At 37.3% G+C, this 18,866-nt stretch overlaps 1 protein-coding gene and 1 long non-coding RNA gene across 2 annotated transcripts in view; one reads left to right on the top strand and one right to left on the bottom strand.

The window, feature by feature from the left end:
- Positions 1-18,866, bottom strand: part of PRTG (protogenin) — a 147,422-nt gene that overhangs the window by 17,706 nt on the left and 110,850 nt on the right. Inside the window, exons 12-15 of the mRNA XM_042252429.2 lie at positions 10,100-10,195; positions 9,254-9,440; positions 8,474-8,601; positions 3,249-3,419 (exon numbers count right to left, since the gene is read on the bottom strand). Coding sequence (XP_042108363.1) covers positions 3,249-3,419; positions 8,474-8,601; positions 9,254-9,440; positions 10,100-10,195 — 582 coding nt within the window. The remainder of the gene's footprint in view (positions 1-3,248; positions 3,420-8,473; positions 8,602-9,253; positions 9,441-10,099; positions 10,196-18,866) is intronic.
- Positions 18,297-18,866, top strand: part of LOC132660045 (uncharacterized) — a 36,432-nt gene continuing 35,862 nt past the window's right edge. Inside the window, exon 1 of the long non-coding RNA XR_009601214.1 lies at positions 18,297-18,462. This is a non-coding gene — a long non-coding RNA (uncharacterized LOC132660045). The remainder of the gene's footprint in view (positions 18,463-18,866) is intronic.

The raw sequence follows: 18,866 nt of genomic DNA, 5'->3' as shown, positions 1-18,866 counted from the left end.
TGTTCCTCTAAAATGTCAAGCACACTTCTATCTCAGGGTCTCTGCACTTCCCCCAGATATCCATATGGCTGTGCTCAGATGCCATTTCTTTCAAAAGAACTTACTCACCAACTCCACTGCTTTGTTCTTTCCGCTACTGTAGCTTTCTTCATAGCACTTGTGACACTACCTGAACATATCTGTTTGTTGCCTGACATGCATGCTCCAATAAGAAAGGGACATTGCTCTGTTCATTGTGGTACTGCCAATGCCTAGAAGAGACCCTGACACATAGCAATCCCTCAATATTTAACAATTCAATAGGTTCTTAATATAAGTAGTCCAATTTATTCAGTAAATATTGTTAGATGAACTCCTTTATTGAAGGAAAGGAATTCTTAATAGGAAATAGTGCATAACGTTTCTCAAACTTATTTAGTTATGGAACTTTTTTTTGGAAGCAAGGTACCTTTATCATCTTGGGAAACTAATCGATGAAGAAACTGCTGTAGTAGATAGTAGAGAATTATTTCTCACAGTGCCTTGTAGATTTTAAAATAATTGAGTACTTTGTGCTAATCTACCGCATATCAGGAAGGTAAAGGCTATCATTTCTGACCCACTTTAAATTACACACAAGCATACTTTCACACTGCATTTTTCTAAACCATTTTACCATGTCCCATTTTAGCCACAAATATATCGTTACCAGGAACATTTTTTAAATGTTTGACTAATGAAAAAAACTTGTTCTATTTGGTAATAAATATGTGAATTATACATAAATGTATAAAAACATAATATGTATAAGATAATTAATAGGTATATATGAAAGAGATACTGATATTCTTCCCTTTCCCCCCCTGTATTCTTCTACACTATTACCTTTTCCCAAAGTTGCCATAATTAGGTACTACAGACTACTTTACTTTCTTTTTCTGTAAATGCCATGTTATATTGTTTGCTTTTTGTTTAGAAGTGGGCAACTCAAACTCTTTGTGTTTTTCTCTTTGGGAAAAAAAAAACTCAATTACATTTTACTTATATTGTTTTTTTGTTCACTACAAATTACTACCATTAGCTATGAAAAAGGTTCCCTACATTTAACAAAAAAGGTTTTCACTGATAACGTTTCTTAAAATTGCAGAAGCAGCATCATGGCAGAAATGGATTCTCTCTTCTCCATGCACTATTATATAGTTAGAAGAAGTAAAAACCTCCAATTACAATCCATCGATGGTTACTGGGCCATCAGTGAGGCAAAAATACTGCTTTCTGAGCCTTGTCTGAAACTGACAAATGAATGCAATAAAAAGTACCAAAACGAAATACTGTTTCTTTTCAGGAAGGTACACACAAAAAGGTAAAGGAAGTATGTGTTCATGAGATTAAAATTCTTCTACTAGTACTTACAAATAACACTCATTACATCAAGTTAGTCACTTGGACAAATGTTGGGTCAAGAGATCATTTTGGAATTAATTTATGAAAACTGAATTATGTATTTTAAGAATATGGTAGCCAGCTATAGGATGAAGAGTCCTGCACAAATTATGCCTCTATCTCTCCATACCTGTGGGCAGGCTCTACCCACACTAAGATAAGTATGGGCTTGCCTGTCAGTGGGATGTTAGCAAATGTGAATCAGGCAGAGGTCTGATTCTTTGTACGTGGAGCGTCCTACCCTCTCGCTCCCTAATTTTGGAAATCTCTTCATGTTTTTTATGCTACCTGCACTCTGTTGAAACTCTGAGATGGCTAGAACCTCATGAGTGACCTCAGGAGAGACCAACACAAGAACTGCCCAGCTGATCCCAGGCTAAACTGCTGACTCCCAGAGTGTGAGAAAATCAAATGGCTGAATTTTAGAGTGGTGTGCTATTTAGCAATAGATAATGGATAAAATACAAAACTGTATTGCTAGCAGGTACTTATTACTTTTCAGGCTGTTCAGTAACTAGGAAATCACTATTTATTGGGGCACGTGCTTAGTGAAAAATATGAATATATAACTACTAGCTACAGTTACCATTTATATGTTTTATAGTTACAAAAAGTGTTCTATATTAATTAATCCACATAAGTGATCTTAAAGTATATTCTCTTAATCGGGTAAATATTCCCCTTAAAAGGTAAAATGTATGTGGAAGTACTTGGCACTGTAAAGTGTTAGATGGCCAACAAACTTCCTTCTCAAAATCCTTCTTAAGCTTTTAATTGCTTGGAAAACTGTTCTTTTCCTAGCATGCATATCTGAATTAAGAAAATATCAAAATCAACTATGAGTGAGTGAAAGTCGCGCAGTTGTGTCCAACTCTTTGCAACTCCATGGATACACAGTCCATGGGATTCTCCAGGCCAGGATACTGGAGTGGGTAGCTGTTCCCTTCTCCAAGGGATCTTCCCAAGTCTCCCACATTACAAGCAGATTCTTTACCAGCTGAGCTGTATTTTAATTTTTAAAAATTTAAGTATCAAAATTATGAAACTATAATATTTATGTGATGATCCAGCCAAAAACTTGTGGGACTTGTCCAAATGAAAAATCTAAAAAGGACATACTATAACAGCATGAAATAAGAATACTGAGTTCTAGAATTCATTTTTTTCTCAGGCAAAATACAGTTGGTATTAAAAAATTTAAATTCAATGTTCCTAAGCCTTAATCGACTTTTCCCTGTACTTAAGTAGACACTGATATTCATATGGGTCAATTTATTTGCATATGGACCATTTTAATAGTTGTACAAAGGTCTTCTCCATTAAACAAGGTCTTCTACCATTGTTTGTTACTCTAATGCAAGACACACAACCACAGGAAATACAGTAGTTACCTGTAACAATTCCTTCTTTCTTACCTTCTCTCTCCCTCTTTAGCTACCAAGCCCTGTTAATCTTACCTCCTCAGTGTCTTTCAACCTCTCTCTCCTTTCCATCTCAATCCTCACCACCTAGTCAAGGCTTCTCTCTTTCCTGGACCACAACAGTCATTTTCTAGTCTGCTTGCATTACTCTTACCCCTACTTCTCCTCTACCAAACCTCTTCTATTCATAATACTCAGAGTGAGCTTCCTGAAGCATGAATTATGCTCATGCTTAAAGTATGTCGATGGCTTCCCAATGTCCCTGTAATAAAACCAAAATCCTTAGTCATTTGTTACTTCATAAATATAAATTCAAAATGAACTCGAGATCCCTCTTTCTCTTTGTTTCCTTATCATTAATAGTCTTAGTCCTCGCGCCCTTTGGTAAATTCTGGTCATACTTACCTTCTCGATGGAGGACCTGCCACTCCCCTGCAATCCAGGCCTTCCTGGATGCGTACAATATAGTATAGCGTGTCACAACTGTCTCTGGCCCATCAGGAGGTCTCCATGAAACCAGAGCAGTGTCGTCCTCTATCAACGTCACTTTCACTCCAACTGGTGGGCCTGCTGGTGCTGTGTGCACATGCAGAAAATATTGTATTATTAGGAGAGAATGGTCACTGAGTTATTCAAATACCTGGACAGGTACAGATGAGAGTTAGAAACACTAGCAGCTGCTATAGCAACTGCTATAAATGGTCTGTCAGCTTGCACAGACCATTAGTGATATACCAAAATATGTTTCTCTTCTTTACCACAAGCCTAATCTTATTTTTATTATGTTTAAATCATTAAAAAGAATATAAAGGAGATGGTAGATTCCTGGATAAAGAACTGCTGAGTCAAAAGTTGTCAGCATTTTTAGGGCTCTTCATACTATTTTGCCACACTGACAACTAGAAAGGTTTACAGTTCCACCACTGTACCACATAACTCATCCTTTTAGGTACTGAATCTAAACTACACCTACTACTAAAATGCATATAATGTATACTTAACCTGATGTAGGAAGCCACTCAAGAAAATACTTTTGAGACTGAAATATTCAGTTATTCTCCAAACGCTGTGAATCAGTGAGTTTATAGAACAGACTTTAGACTAACACCTTATATCTAAAAAAGGTAGGGAAGTCTTGGGATTTCAGCTGATCCCATGTTCACTATGAGCTAAAGGTGTGAAGAGCTGGATTTGAACACCATGTCATATATGGAATATTGTCAAAACCATAGCAAAACAGCCCAATGTTCACCTAAATAAATATCCATTGTTTTCTCTAAACATCATTAAAAAAAGAGCTGTAATGGTTCTTAGAAATCATCTACACATTCGCCCTCATTCTAGAGAAAAGGAAAAGCATGGAGAGATACACTGTGTTCTTCAATTGGAAGAATCAATATTGTGAAAATGATAATAGTACCGAAAGCAATCTACAGAGTCAATATAATCCAAATTATAAATTACCAATGGCATTTATCATAGAACAAAAATTTTTACAATTTGTATGGAAACAAAAGATTCCAAACAGCCAAAGCAATCTTGAGAAAGAATAAAAGAACTGGAGGAATCAGGCTCCCTGACTTCAGACTATGCCACAAAGCTACAGTAATCAAGACAGTATGGTACTGGCACAAAGATAGAAATACAGATCAGTGGAACAAAATAGAAAACCTGGAAATAAATCCATGCACCAATGGTCAATTAATTTATGACAAAGGAAGCAAGACTGCAAATTCTTGGAAAGATAGTCTCTTCAATGAATGGTGCTGAGGAAACTGGACAGCTACATGTAAAAAATGAAATAGATAATTCTTTAACACCATACACAAACATATGCTCAAAATTAATTAAAGACAGAAATGTGAGACCAGAAGCTGTAAAACTCTTAGAGGAAAACATCGGCAGAACAGTCTCTGACATAAATCACAGCAGTATGTTTTTCAATCTGTCTCCCAGAATAATGGAAATAAATACAAAAATAAACAAATGGGACCTACTTAAACTCAAAAGTTTTTGCATAGCAAAGGAAACAATAAATAAACCAAAACACAGCCCACAGACTGGGAGAAAATATTTGCAAATAATGTGACTGACAAGGGATTAGTTTCCAAAGTTTATAAACATCTCATGATGCTTAACATCATCAAAACAAACAAACCAATTAATGAATAGGCAAAAGACTTAAATAAACATCTCTCCAAAGAAGACATACAGGTGGCCAAGAGGCACATGAAAAGGTGTTCAACAGTGCTAATTATTACAGAAATGCAAATCGAAACTACAATGAGATATCATCTCACACCAGTCAGAATGGCTATTATCAAAAAATCCACAGACAATAAATGCTGGAGAGGATATGGAGAGAAGGGAACATTCCTACACTGTTGTTGGGAATGTAAATTGGTACAGCCACTATGTAGAACAGTATGGAGGTTCCTTAAAAAACTAGAAACAGAGCTAGCATATGACCCTGCAATCCCACTACTGGGCATATGCCCGGAGGAAAACATGATCTGAAAGGATACATGCACCCCAATGTTCACTGCAGGACTGTTCACAATAGTCACGACATGGAAGCAACCTAAATGTGCATTGACAGAGGAATGGATAAAGAAGATATGGTACATGGAATATTACTCAGCCACTAAAAAGAATGAAATAATGCCATCTGCAGCAACATGGATGGACCTCGAGACTGTCATACAGAGTAAAGTCAGTCAGACAGAGAAAGGGAAATATCGTATGATACCCCTTACATGTGGAATCTAAAAAGAAATGATACAAATGAACTTACTTACAGAATAGAAAGAGATTCACAGGGTTAGAGAATGAACTTGTGGTTGCTGCAGGGGAAGGATGGGAAAATTAGGGAGTTGGGTTATTTACACTGCTATAGTTAAAATGGATAACCAACAAGGACCTACATGGAACTCTGTTCAATGTTATGTGGCAGCCTAGATGGGAGGGGAGTTTGGAGGGGAATGGATATATGTATATGTGTGGTTGAACCCCTTTGCTCTTTACCTGGAACTATCACAACATTGTTTGCTAATCAGCTATACCCCAATACAAACTAAAAAGTTAAAATTTTTGAAAAAGAGTATGGTACTAGCACAAAAACAAAAATACAGATCAATGGTACAGGATAGAAAGTCGAGAGATAAACCTATGCACCTATGGTTACCTAGTCTATGACAAAGGAGGCAAGTATGTAAAAGAAAAGAGAAAAGGCAGTCTCTTCAATAAGTGGTGCTGGGAAAACTGAACAGGTACTACATGTAAAAGAATGAAATTAGAACACTCCCTAACACCATACACAAAAATTCAAAATGGACTAAAGACCTAAATGTATGGCCAGACACTATAAAACTCTCAAGAGAAATCACAGACAGGGACTTCCCTGGTGGTTCAGTGTCTAAGACTCTATGCTCCCAACGCAGGGGGCCTGGGTTCAATCCCCAGTGGGGTAAACTGGATTCCGCATGCCACAACTAAGACCCCAGCGCAGCCAAATAAATAAATAAAAATAATATTAAGAAAACATGGGCAGAACACTGACATAAATCACAGCAAGATCTCTTTTGACCCACTTCTTAGAGTAACAAAAATAAATAAATGGGACCTAATTAAACTTAAAAGCTTTTCCACAACAAAGGAAATCATAAGATGAAAAGACAACTGAGAATGAGAGAAAATACTTGCTAATGTAGGAACTGACAAGAGATTAATCTCCAAAATATATAAACAGCTTATGCAACTCAATATCAAAACAGACAACCCAATCAAAAAATGAGCAAAGACCTAAACAGACATTTCTCCAAAGAAGATATACAGATGGCCAGCAAATACATGAAAAGATGCTCCACATTACTGGTTATTAGAGAAATGCAGGTCAGAACTGCAATGAAGTATCACTTTACACCAGTCAGAAGGGCCATGATCAAAAACCTACAAGCAACAAATGCTGGAGAGGGTTTGGAGAAAAGGGAACCCTCTTACACTGTTGGTGGTAAATGTGAATGATATAGCCACTATGGAGAACAGTATGGAGGTTCCTTAAAAAAACTAAAAACAGAACTACTATATAACCCAGTAATCTCACCTTTGGGCTTATACTCAGAGAAAATCATAATTCAAAAAAATACATGCACCCCAATGTTCACTGTAACACTACTTACATAGCCAGGACATGGAAGCAGTCTAAATGTCCACTGACAGAAGAATGGTACATATATACAATGTGGTTCATATATACAATGGAATATTACTCAGAGATAAAGAGGAATGAAATTGTGCCATTTGCAGAGAGGTGGATGGACCTAAAGACTGTCATACAGTGTGAAGTAAATCAGAAAAACAAATATCATATAACATTGCTTATATGTGAAATCTAGGAAAAGAATACAGATAAACTTGTTTACAAAGCAGAAATAAAGACAAAGATGTAGAGAACAAATGTATAGATACCAAGCAGCAAGAGCGGGTAGGATGAACTGGGAGACTGGGACTGACGTACATACACCAACTATGTATAAAATAGATAACTAATAAGATTCTACTGTGTAGCACAGGGAACTCTACTCAATGCTCTGTGGCGACCTAAATGGGAAGAAAATCCAAAGAAGAGGGGATATATGTATACGTAGAGCCGGTTTATTTTGCTGTTTAATAGCAACTAACACAACACTGTAAAGCAACCATATCCCAATAAAAGTTACTTTTTTTAAAAAAAGAAATGCTGGAACTTCCTTGGTGGTCCAGTGGTTAAGAATCCACTTTGCAATGCAGGAGATGTGGGTCAGATTCCTGGTCAGGGAACTAAGACCCCACATGCAGCACAGCAACTAAGCCCATATGCCACAACTAGACAGCCTGCGAGTTCTGCAGCCCACACCACAGCTAGCGAGCCCATGCACTGGCACGAAAGAGCCTGCATGCTGCAACTAAGACTCAATGCAGCCAAATAAATAAACACTAACTTAAAAAAAATTTTTTTTTTTTTTTTTTTCAGAAAAAGGAAATGCAGGTTTAGAGACATGAAATATTTTAGCAAGTGCTATAGATAAGTTACAGAATTGGTGCTCAATCAGGTATCATGTATACTGTACTACGCACAGCATCAAGCTACTACTCACATTAGGTTCTAATGTGGCCTCCTAATATCATTCAATTGAAGAAGCAAATGGCAACCCACTTCAATATTCTTGCCTGGGAAATCCCATGGACAGAGGAGCCTGGCAGGCTACAGTCCATGGGTTCGCAAGAGTTGGACATGACTTAGCAACTAAACAACATCATTAAATACATTATTTACTTACTTCCATTTTAAATTGCCTGGGTGCAGCCTTATACAGTATACTTCTTCTTAGAAAATGTAGCACCCCCCTAAAATGACCCTAAGTTTAAATTCACTTGCTTGTGCAACACATTGAGAGGAAAAATGTTTTTACTATAATAAAGGAAAAGAAACTTCAAAAGTTAAGAAGCAACACAAATATATACAGGTAGACTGGTAGGTGCCAACCAGGGTAGACTCTTCTTCAAAGTGAGACACACACACACACACACACACACACACACACACACACACATCAAATACGTAGGTAAAACCCACAAGTTGCTTTCTTTACCTTCTGGAAGTGTAGAGTGGTAGACAACCGGGCTCCAGGGACTGGAAAGTTGATCCACATGCAGTCGAACAGCAAATTCATATTTGGTGTTTGGTTCTAGACCTTGAACCAACATGTGAGTTTCTGATCTATAATAAGTAGTAATAAAATTGTTAGTACGTTGTTTCTAAAAGATTGTATTTCCAATCAATATAGGTTATTGTTATTGTTTATTACCTATTCATTTTCTTTAAAACAAATTAGGAATCTAATTTGACTATTAAAATGCTATATTTGATATTATAGAAATAAGCCTAAAAGCGGCCTCTCCAAGAGGAAACTAGAAATTAAAGAGTATAAATATGTCCCAAATCAAAGGGATTTCCTCTGAAATACTGGAAGTCAAATTATCCCTTTAAAGCATTTTATGGCCTTCTAACTATAACCTAGCAAACAGAATAACTAGGTTTATTTTTTGATGTAATCTGAAAATTGTCTTGTTTCTTTCCTTAAAAATGCTAAGTTTAGCTGACTGAAGGTCATTAATATTGATAGTTTCTTGTCTCATTTTGCTGTGTGAGTCTAGGGAAACAAAAAAAAATCATTTTTGAAAATTCAATTTCAAAAAATGTGGTTCTCAGCATTGAATATGTAAAGATGAAATCTCCCACCACTGTATACATAAAATAGGTCCTGGGACAAATGCTTACAGCTGAAGCTCATGCTGGCCCAAGATGGTAAAGAAGGAATTGTGAGTGGGGAGGAGAGCAAAGAAAACAACCATTAATAGAAGTTACATACGTTTGAAGGTACAGAACCAAAGAAGCATTCTGCAGGCCAACGGGGTTACAGCGGATGGTGTAGTTAATCATCTGTGCCGTGGTGAACGCAGGCCTCCTCCAATGCAGAAAGATGGAAGATGAGGTGTTAGCCTTCGCATAGAGATGGTGGGGGGGTGGTGGAGGAGGAACCATGCGATCACGAACAGCTATTGAAAAAGACAATGTTACTTTGCCACATGGTGTAATATTTAATACAGAAAGTTGTAAAATGGTAAAATCGTAACACCCCACCCTTTAGGTCTTTATTCCATCAAAGGTTCACAGTGGTCTAGAGATACATTGTTTAAACCTGAGCGACTCTTCCATGAGTTAGATAAGGAATCAAATATTATCAATACTTAAAAAGCAAAACAGAAGCACAGAGGAGTCAAGCTACCAGCCAAAAATATTCAGAAAGCCAGCAGTAGACTTAAAAACTAGACTGACATCCTCTTTAGTAGCAATAAAACCAAACAGCTTTCAGTAGCAATAAAACTAAACAGCAACTGGAAAGAAACAACTAGTCTCAAGGTTAAAGGAGATAAAAGAAAATATATGTAGGTATTCAGGGTTATTTTCCCAGTTTAATTTCTAATGATCTCTTGCATGCAAAACTAAAACAGGTTCTTATGACTAAACAAGTCTCAAATAGTTACTGAGTATGTCCTTGGTTCAAAATACTATGTTGAATATCCTGGAAGATAGAAAAGTAATAAAACCATCAAGGTATCCAAGTAGTAAAGAGACTTAAATTTAAAGAAAGACGACGAGAAAAGAAGAGTATGAGTCTTACATAGTGAAACAAGCTACTGTAGCTCTTACTTACACACGCATCCCGGTGTACTAACTGTCTGATCCGCCTGGTAGCCATCTTCTATGTTGTTGTAAGCTAGCAGTCTCACATGATACTTCCTTCTTGGGTCTATGAAGAAACCAACAGGTAATAATTCGATCCAGCTTTCTAGATGGGAACAAGGGTGCTACAGATTTTCTAGATTTTGGTTTTAAAATCTTGTGAGTGAGTTAAAGCTCTAAGTAAAATGAAAATTTTCTCTCTCCTTGTCCTACACAATGACTCAGCAATTCACCTTTGCTATTGTGACTAGACAATCACAATAATACCAATTAATAAAATTTTACTTTATTTAACCTTACTTCAAACGAAAACATTACCACCACTGTTTTCTCCCTTCCTCAACTGACCAGACATAGATTGTTGATTTTAAAAGCCTTGGGCTGACTGATGGGATTCCTTACAAGTGGGGTAGTTAACTTACAAGCATGGAAATCAAACTGAGATTGTTTTCCCCCTAAGAATTACAGCTGTCATTCTTTAGTACCTTTGAAAATGTTTATATCCATGTGTTAACTTCATTTCATCCTATGCCCTTTCCTCACACTCACATTTCAGTTGAGAGCTATATTTATCAAGAAAGATGAGTTGGAGCTCCCTCTACTGGAGATCACTAACTATACAGAAACTAAAAGTCTACTCCATACAATATTAAAACAAAAATTTTTTTCAGGTTTTTGAGGAATTAAGTGGTTACAAATTTTAAAAAATATACTTTAGGATATATTTATGAAGCTTAATGATATAAATACATTTAAATGTTAGTGTTTATGATAACACCTATAGAATAATACTTGCTTAAGGCAAAAATAAATATTATTCAGAAACAATGTAATTCTTTCTTCCCCATCTTCATTGAGGTATAGTTGTTTAATATACAAATAAAACTTGTATATTATATATATTTAAAGTATATAACCTTGATGTTTGATATGGGTATACATTGTGAAATGATCACTATAATCAAGTGAATTAACAGATAGACCCATTACTTCACTATTTAACCATGTGTGTGTATGTATATATGTGGTAAAAACATTTAAGATTTATACTCTCAGTAAATTTCAAGTATACAATACATCAATGAGAACTATAATCACTATGCTGTACATCAGACCTCCAGAACTTACTCATCCTCCATAACTGAAACTCTAGCCATCTCCCCATTTCCCCACCTGTGGTAACCACCGTTCCACTTTCTGCTTCTGCGAGTTTAAGTATTTTATATTCCATATATAAATGAGATCATGTCATATTTGTCTTTCTGGCTTATTTCATTTAGCATAATGTCCTCTATTTCATCCAAGTCATGAAAATGGTAAGATCTTTTTCTTTATAAAAGCTGAATAACATTCCATTGTGTGTGTGTGTGTGTTTGTGTGTGCGTGTGTGTATGCCCCATTTTCTTTTTCTATTTACCTGCTAACAGGCATTCAGGTTGTTTTCACAGCTTGTCTACTGTGACTAATGCTGCAAAGAACATGAGGATGTAGATAACTCTTTGAGGTACTGATTTCATTTCCTTTTGATATATACCCAGAAGAGGGACTGCTGGGTCACATGGGAAGTCTATTTCTAATGTATTTCTACATTATAATTCTCTAAATAATAATAATAATAATACCCATAAATAAATCCACAGGGATTTCACAAAGGAAAACAATCATCCTTAGTAGATATATCAAATGCAAAAAAACCTTAGAATAATATAATAAAAATAATTATATACTGAATTCAAACATTTAAAATTCAAAAACAAGATGTGAAGTTTACTAAATTTTCCAATGTAATTTAAGACTCTGTATAAATATTTTTGAAATGGATGCATTGTAATATTTAATATTAAATGCATTAAAAGGATATCCTAAAATATAAAATTTTTATTTCTGTTCTGACAAAATTACACAAGAAAAATTCATACAACTTAGAACATTTCTGTACTTTCTAGATAGAAAGGTAAGAAGACTAACAACATTTCACCATCCTATAGAAAATATCTTTTAAACAAAACACTGTAAGACACATGTTATTCCCATTTTATAAACCATCATACGAAAGTGTTAAGTAGCATGTCCAATGTCACACAAAGCTGAACCAAGAACTTGTGGATATTTTTATGACAAAAATACAGGGCATTTAAATGTACACAAATACAAGTGCCTTTGTCACAGTAAGTATGTCTTCAGATAATGCATTTTAAAACAGAAATTTTCAAATTTTATAAGATAATTATCAGAAAACATAAACACATTTGAGTTTCATCACTGAAATGATCTCTAATATTCAGCACTGAAATTCTAAGATTCCAAAGGCTTCTGTTCAGATCAGTGGCTACTTTTTGAATCTGTTTTCTTCTTTCTTTCTTCCTATTGCTGTATTCATTAGTCAACTGAATCCAGAGCTCCGCATTACAAATTCTCCCTGTGAATGGGTACAAATGCAACTCAATCCACTCTCTGCAGAAGTTCTTCGAACATATTGCTTTATCCTCTCTATTCAATCAGAAGAGTACCTTTAGGACAGCCTCCTGAGTGTGATGTGTTATGCCAGGAGTTACGAGACATAGAAAAGGAAGGATGAATCAGCATTTGACGAACGCAGCTCATGTTCTCCTGGAACCAGACACAGATACAGCTAACTCTCCTAGAAGGCTGATTTTTGTGAAGGGTTATGAGTAGAGGTAGAGAGATTAAGCTTTTTCCACTGTGCAAACAGTCGACCAACACTTCATAAACACCTCTCCGGAATGGTTACTTATTTTTAGCCCTAAAATTGATTCTTCATTTTCCTCTTTTAAAAAAGTGAGCTGCTTACCCCAAGTTTTAAACCCAGAATTAACCTTTTTTGTTGTTGCTGATCAGATAGAAGCAGCTTAAATTTCCTAGCAAGATGAGAGAACACAGTTGGTTCCTCAACATGCCCCATACCTGGCTGTTACCCACTCAGCACAGACACCAGCAAGCCCTACACCAGGAGAGGCAGCTCTTCTGAGGCCCCCTGGAAACCATCCATGTGGCCAGAGCAACCATCTCCACCGCTGGGCTCCTTCCCCTTCAAGTCCATGTGAGGTCAGGTAAAGGTAAACCACAGACAGGCAAATAAGTATTCAATACACTGAGTAAACGAAATTCCTTTCTATCCACATAAAAGAGATAAAACATGAACCAGGATAATTTTGGAAATTATTTTAGTAGAAAAAAATTTTTTTTAGATATACTGTGTGTGTTAGTCATTCAGTTGTGCCCAACTCTCTGCAATCCCATGGACTGTAGCTCACCAGACTCCTCTGTCCATGGAATTCTCCAGGCAAGAATACCAGAGTCAGTTGCCATTCCCTTTTCCAGGGGAAATTCTCAACCCAGGGACTGAACCCAGGTTTCCCTGCATTGCTGGCTGATTCTTTACTGTCTGAGCCACTAGGACATACTAGGTAGGAAAAATAATGTAAAGGAAAGGGAAAATTCATTCACATTTGTTCACATGTGATCTATTCTTCATGCTCTATGAAGAATCTTACTTTAAAAAATAAAAAGTTCCAGGCTGGGGACCAAGCTGAGCTGTGGGCCACTTGTATTTGCCATGTATTCCTCTCTCTTGGGCTGTAAAAATATGACTCCAATTTTAAAATCTAGTCACTGTATTATTTTGGTTTGTGAATCCAGAGACCCCAGGAAAAACCTGGCTCATTCTTATTTGTCAGTTTGCTAGAAATTTCATTTCATCTACTTTTGTAAATTTAAGAGGGGACCCAAGGACCAGAAGACCTCAAATAACATTAAAGATGAGCACTGCTGGTGTTTAGCCATTAAGTCATGTCCGACTCTTTGCAACTCCATGGACTATAGCCCACCAGGCTCCTCTGTTCATGGATTTCCTAGGCAAGAATACTGAAGTGGGTTGCCATTTCCTTCTCCAAGGGATCTTCCCAACCCAGGGATCGAATCCACGTCTCCTGCTTGGCAGGCAAATTCTTTATCATTAAACACCAGGGAAGCCCATAAGATGACCATAACCAGGCAACAAGTTACCAGCTAAGAAAGAAAACAGAGAACAGTTGCACAATTAACAAAATTAAAGATATGGAATAAAAAAATAAAGTTTAGGACTAACATGTTAAGTACAGTTAAGTGCACACATAATGAACCTCAGCAAAGCAGCACAAGTCATAAAACTCTGCAGTTCCCCAAAGACCCTGTGATGATACAAAAGGGACAAAGCAGAGACTCAGGATCAATGTGAAATGCCCCAGGGAGTGAGTTTCCAGGGCCTGTTAGAGGCTTCTTGAGTCAAGCACTGCCACGTATGTGGTGCTTGGTTACACAAGACTCAGCAGACTTAAACTCTGTGGTTTCAGGGCAAACCAGCAGAGTCAGGAAGAGCAGCCACAAAGAACAGCGCAGGCCTCCTCAAAACCCAGTGAGGAGAGAGCTGGTCCCAGTTCCTTCAAAACTCAATACCAGGGGCATAGAAATCACTCCTCAACAGGGCTAATTTCTTAATTGATCCCAGTGGTGATAGGTAGCATATGGATTTATGTTAAACTTGTCTAAAGCTTTAGCAATATATAAAGATGAAGGGTCAGGAAAGGAAGCCCAAATTAATTTAACACATATCTGACTAAACATTTTGATATGTAACTCTGGAGTGTCAGTTTAAGTTAATGCGCTCAAGATTTCAGCCAGATTAAACTGTCTTTATTAGGGAGTCAACCTGTGGCCAAAATTGAAGCTCTCCTTCCTACAACACGACTACGGTTCTACCTTTTATTTTTTCTCCACTGGCCAAGGACCCACCTCTCTTTCTTCCCTGTGTTTCATTCTCACTATCAGTTCTTCTACATGAGTGTCACATAAGGGACGATCAGAACCAGGAGTCTAGCTGCCAAGAAAGAGTTCACAGGTAGCAAATATACACTTATCAAGTGTCTACTAAAAGTCAGGCACTTTACAGAAGACTCAAGGATTAGAAAACTCTTAATTTCAACCTGCCAACAGGAATAGACTATGGAATGAATATGTGTACTGTTTACCAAATGCGTAACCTTGAATAAGTTTCTTAGTTTTCTAAGCTTTAATTTCATTTGGAAAATAGGGATATAATGATTTATAGGAATTTTGACAGTATTAAATGAAATCATGCCTATTAAGGGCTTTGTACAGTTCCTATAATTAGTAAACACAACATTACTGCTGTTATTATGTGAGTAAAGTTGCCTGGGATAACAGAAAAGGCACTACCAAACGCAGGGTGCACTTAAATTTGGGAATCATCTTACTGAAAGCAAATGAATATGAAGGCTATTCATTCATACAAGCAAGGTTCAGAATCCAGAATACCAGCACACCAACAATTAGCAGACAATGAAGCTGAGCTCTAACTACCTTCTGTCCTCATTAACATTCCCAGATTCACAGAGCTGGCAAAAGCTCTCAAATGTGTATCAGAGTTGTACACATATTGAAGGAGCTGTGTTTTGTGTTTATGGCCACTAAGAATGCTTGCTGTTCTGGCAACCACGTCACATGGTGTACAGTCCTCTTAGTGTCAAACCCACCTTCGCCTATGTCTTCCATATTAATTGAATACATTATCATCTGCTAACAAACAACCTGATGAAGATAAATGCTTAGGAAAGCAACTTAATAGATTTCTTCCCTAATGGAAGAACAGTAGATTGTTTCATATAAATGAAGTATGGGAAAATCTGAGGACTAGCATTGGATACATCAAGCAGATGGATACAACAAATTGATTTATTGTTAATTATATCCAGTTTTAACAGTTAGATGTTTATTACCTTTCACTGACAACAACTTGGAGCAAAAGAAAAAACAAAGATCAGTACAATGAGACTCCTTGTAATGCCCAGATCTTTTAAAGATGCACAAAGATTAAAACAGAACCTGCTTTAATTCTATGATTTAACAACCATGCATTAATAATTGTATCTTGACACAAAATCTTAAGTAACCTACTAAAAGTGTTGGTATAATATTAGCCATTTTTCACTGCAACAGGTTTTCAAAGACCAGAAAACAACAACAAAAAACCCCTGCCTTCTTCCAGGGTTTTACTTAAATAACTTGCATTTCTCTTCTCTATCACTAGATGGCATCTGTGTGCCTGTTAAGGAGAAGGATGACTCATCTAGCTATTAAGGTGGGAGACATTCTGATACCCACTGAGACATGAAAGAACAACTCAAGTGCCGGAAATGTGCAACTGCTTTGACTGTGCATGCTAAGTTGCTCAATCGTGTCCGACTCTTTGCGACCCCATAGACTGTACCCTGCCAGGCTCCTGTGTCCATGCGATTATCCCAGCAAGAATACTGGAGTGGGTTGCCATTTCCTCCTCGAGAGTGACTGCTTTAGTTTCACCATATTATAAAGACTTGATGAAATGCAAAGCTGTAGAAAGGGGAAAGGGCTGCCCTGGATCAGTTTTTGTCATACTCAGAAGTATTTCACGTGAACGTTAAAAACCTGTGAATGAGATGCTGCTTTTGTCACTTGTCCTCTACAGGACAAACAGAAGACAACTTATCTAATGGCTCAGCACTGCTAGGAAGCCAAGAGATGGCTTAGCAAAAGGGTTAAGGGCTGAGATGTCAGACCCAGACAGCCTGGATTCCAATTTACCTTGGTCATTACTGTGTAACTTGGAAAGTTTATTTTCTCTCTTTACCTTTGCTAAAGTAATCTATACAATGGATGTGATGATGATGATAAAACATCTTTCTCTTGAGGTGGTGGGAGGAAGACAGAAACTGATTCACTTGAAGTAGTGACAGTATATAATAACATCAACAATAATAATAAACTACAAATAAAAATGATATACAGATAAAAATACCGATAGTAATAAACTAATTAGAAACAACAGCACTAACTATTCACTGGAAGGACTAACACTGAAGCTGAAGCTCCAACACTTTGGCCTGAAGCAAAGAGCTGACTCACTGTAAAAGACCCTGATGTTGGAAAAGACTGAGGGCAGGAGGAGAAGGGTGGAACAGAAAGATGAGATGGTTGGATGGCATCACCAACTCAATGGACATGAAGCTGAGCCAACTCCAGGAGATAGTGAAGGACAGGGAGTCCTGTCATGCTGCAGTCCATGGGGTTGCAAAGAGTCGGACACAACTTAGTGACTGAATGACAACGAGAAGCATCTTATGACCCCTAATCCCTCTTCCCTCTCATGTAGAAGGGCAGAATGGTATAATGGTGAAAAGACAGGCCCTGGGAGCAGGTAAGACTACTTGGGTTCCAATTGAGTTTCCTCTTCTATAAAATGAGGATTAAATGAGTTTATATACAAAATGCTTTTGAAAATGTCTGGCACTGAGTAGGTGCTTTTTAGTTCTAAATAAATAAATGTAGAGGAGGGGGCTGGTTTGAGAATCGGGGGATTTGGATTTTAATCTTGGATTTAGTAGCTGTGTGGCTGCAAAGGTAGTCTCCTGGAATTCAGTTTCCTTGTCTTTAAGATTAGGAAACTGAAATATTTCAGTTGCTCTCAAATTTGTTTAGGTAATAGTGTACTAGGGGAGCTAAGACAAAGATACAAATAAGCACCATGCAAGATAGGAGTAACTGCTGCAAAGAGATTTGTTGGAAGTCTAAAGGAATTAAAAAAGAGGGGAAGCTTACTAGCAGTTTGGGGCATGGAGAGGACACCACAGAAGTGCAACTGAGCAGAATCTGACCTTTTAGTAGGCATGGGGAAAAAAGAGATGGAGGAAATAGAAATAGTATAAAACAAAGGTTTGGGGACAGGAACACAAGGATCAGGGATGAGCAATGAAGAAGTACTCAGTATAGGGTGCATGAGTGAGTGTTACAAAGAAAAGCTGGGCTGGGGGTGAGATCTCAGGGGGCTTTGAGAGCCAGGCTAGACACTGCAGATTTTATTACATAAACTTGGGAAATAGCTGACTAAATGGGACTGTTGAGAGAAAGGATGAATGAGAAGGAGTAAGAAAGTTCCCGAGTTTCCAGCCTGGGTTGACCGACAGAAATAGAAGAGGATATGCTTGGTGGAGCCAGTGACATGCCAAATCTGAGATGCAGAGAAGCGCTGGAGTCCAGCTGACCAGCAGGTGACTGGAAGTGTGGACTGGAGCCAGCAGTTAGGATGAAGGAGCACATTCAGCAGTCATTCACACAGAAGAAGGGGTGTTACAGGACAGAAAAGGCAGCAAGAACTAGAGACTGAGGGCAGGAAGGGACGTGGACCTGAAGACTCATGAGGAGAACCAGGAAAGTAAAATACCATGGAAACCAAGAGAAGGTTGGCTGACAATATCCAAAGCTGCAGAGACAGCATCAAGGGTAAGAATGACATTTGGTTATCTAGGGCCTTTAACAAAATAAATTCATCAGAAAGGGGTGAGGTTAGAGGTAGCAGGAAACATGGAGTTAAGGAGCAAGAAGTGGTGGGACATCTGAGGCAGAGTTATGAAGGGAATGAAAATGCATTTTATTATGATGTGTAACAAAATGTTAATAGTGGTATCTGGCTCTATATGGCAAAATTTTAATTACTTTGCTTCCTGTAACCGTTCTACAATAAATATGAACTGCTGTAATAATAATATTAAAGAATTGTTGGGAAAATGTATTACCTTTTATATGCCAACAAACTACTATATGCTTATTTGCATTTATCTTAAATAATCCTTACAACAACCCTATAAAATAAGAATTATTTTTATTTTATAAATATACTTCTTTAT

Source organism: Ovis aries, chromosome 7 (assembly GCF_016772045.2).
Source record: "Ovis aries strain OAR_USU_Benz2616 breed Rambouillet chromosome 7, ARS-UI_Ramb_v3.0, whole genome shotgun sequence".
Lineage (NCBI taxonomy): Eukaryota > Metazoa > Chordata > Mammalia > Artiodactyla > Bovidae > Ovis > Ovis aries.
Note: the sequence above shows the minus strand (reverse complement) of the source record. Positions and strands in the feature narration are given on the sequence as shown.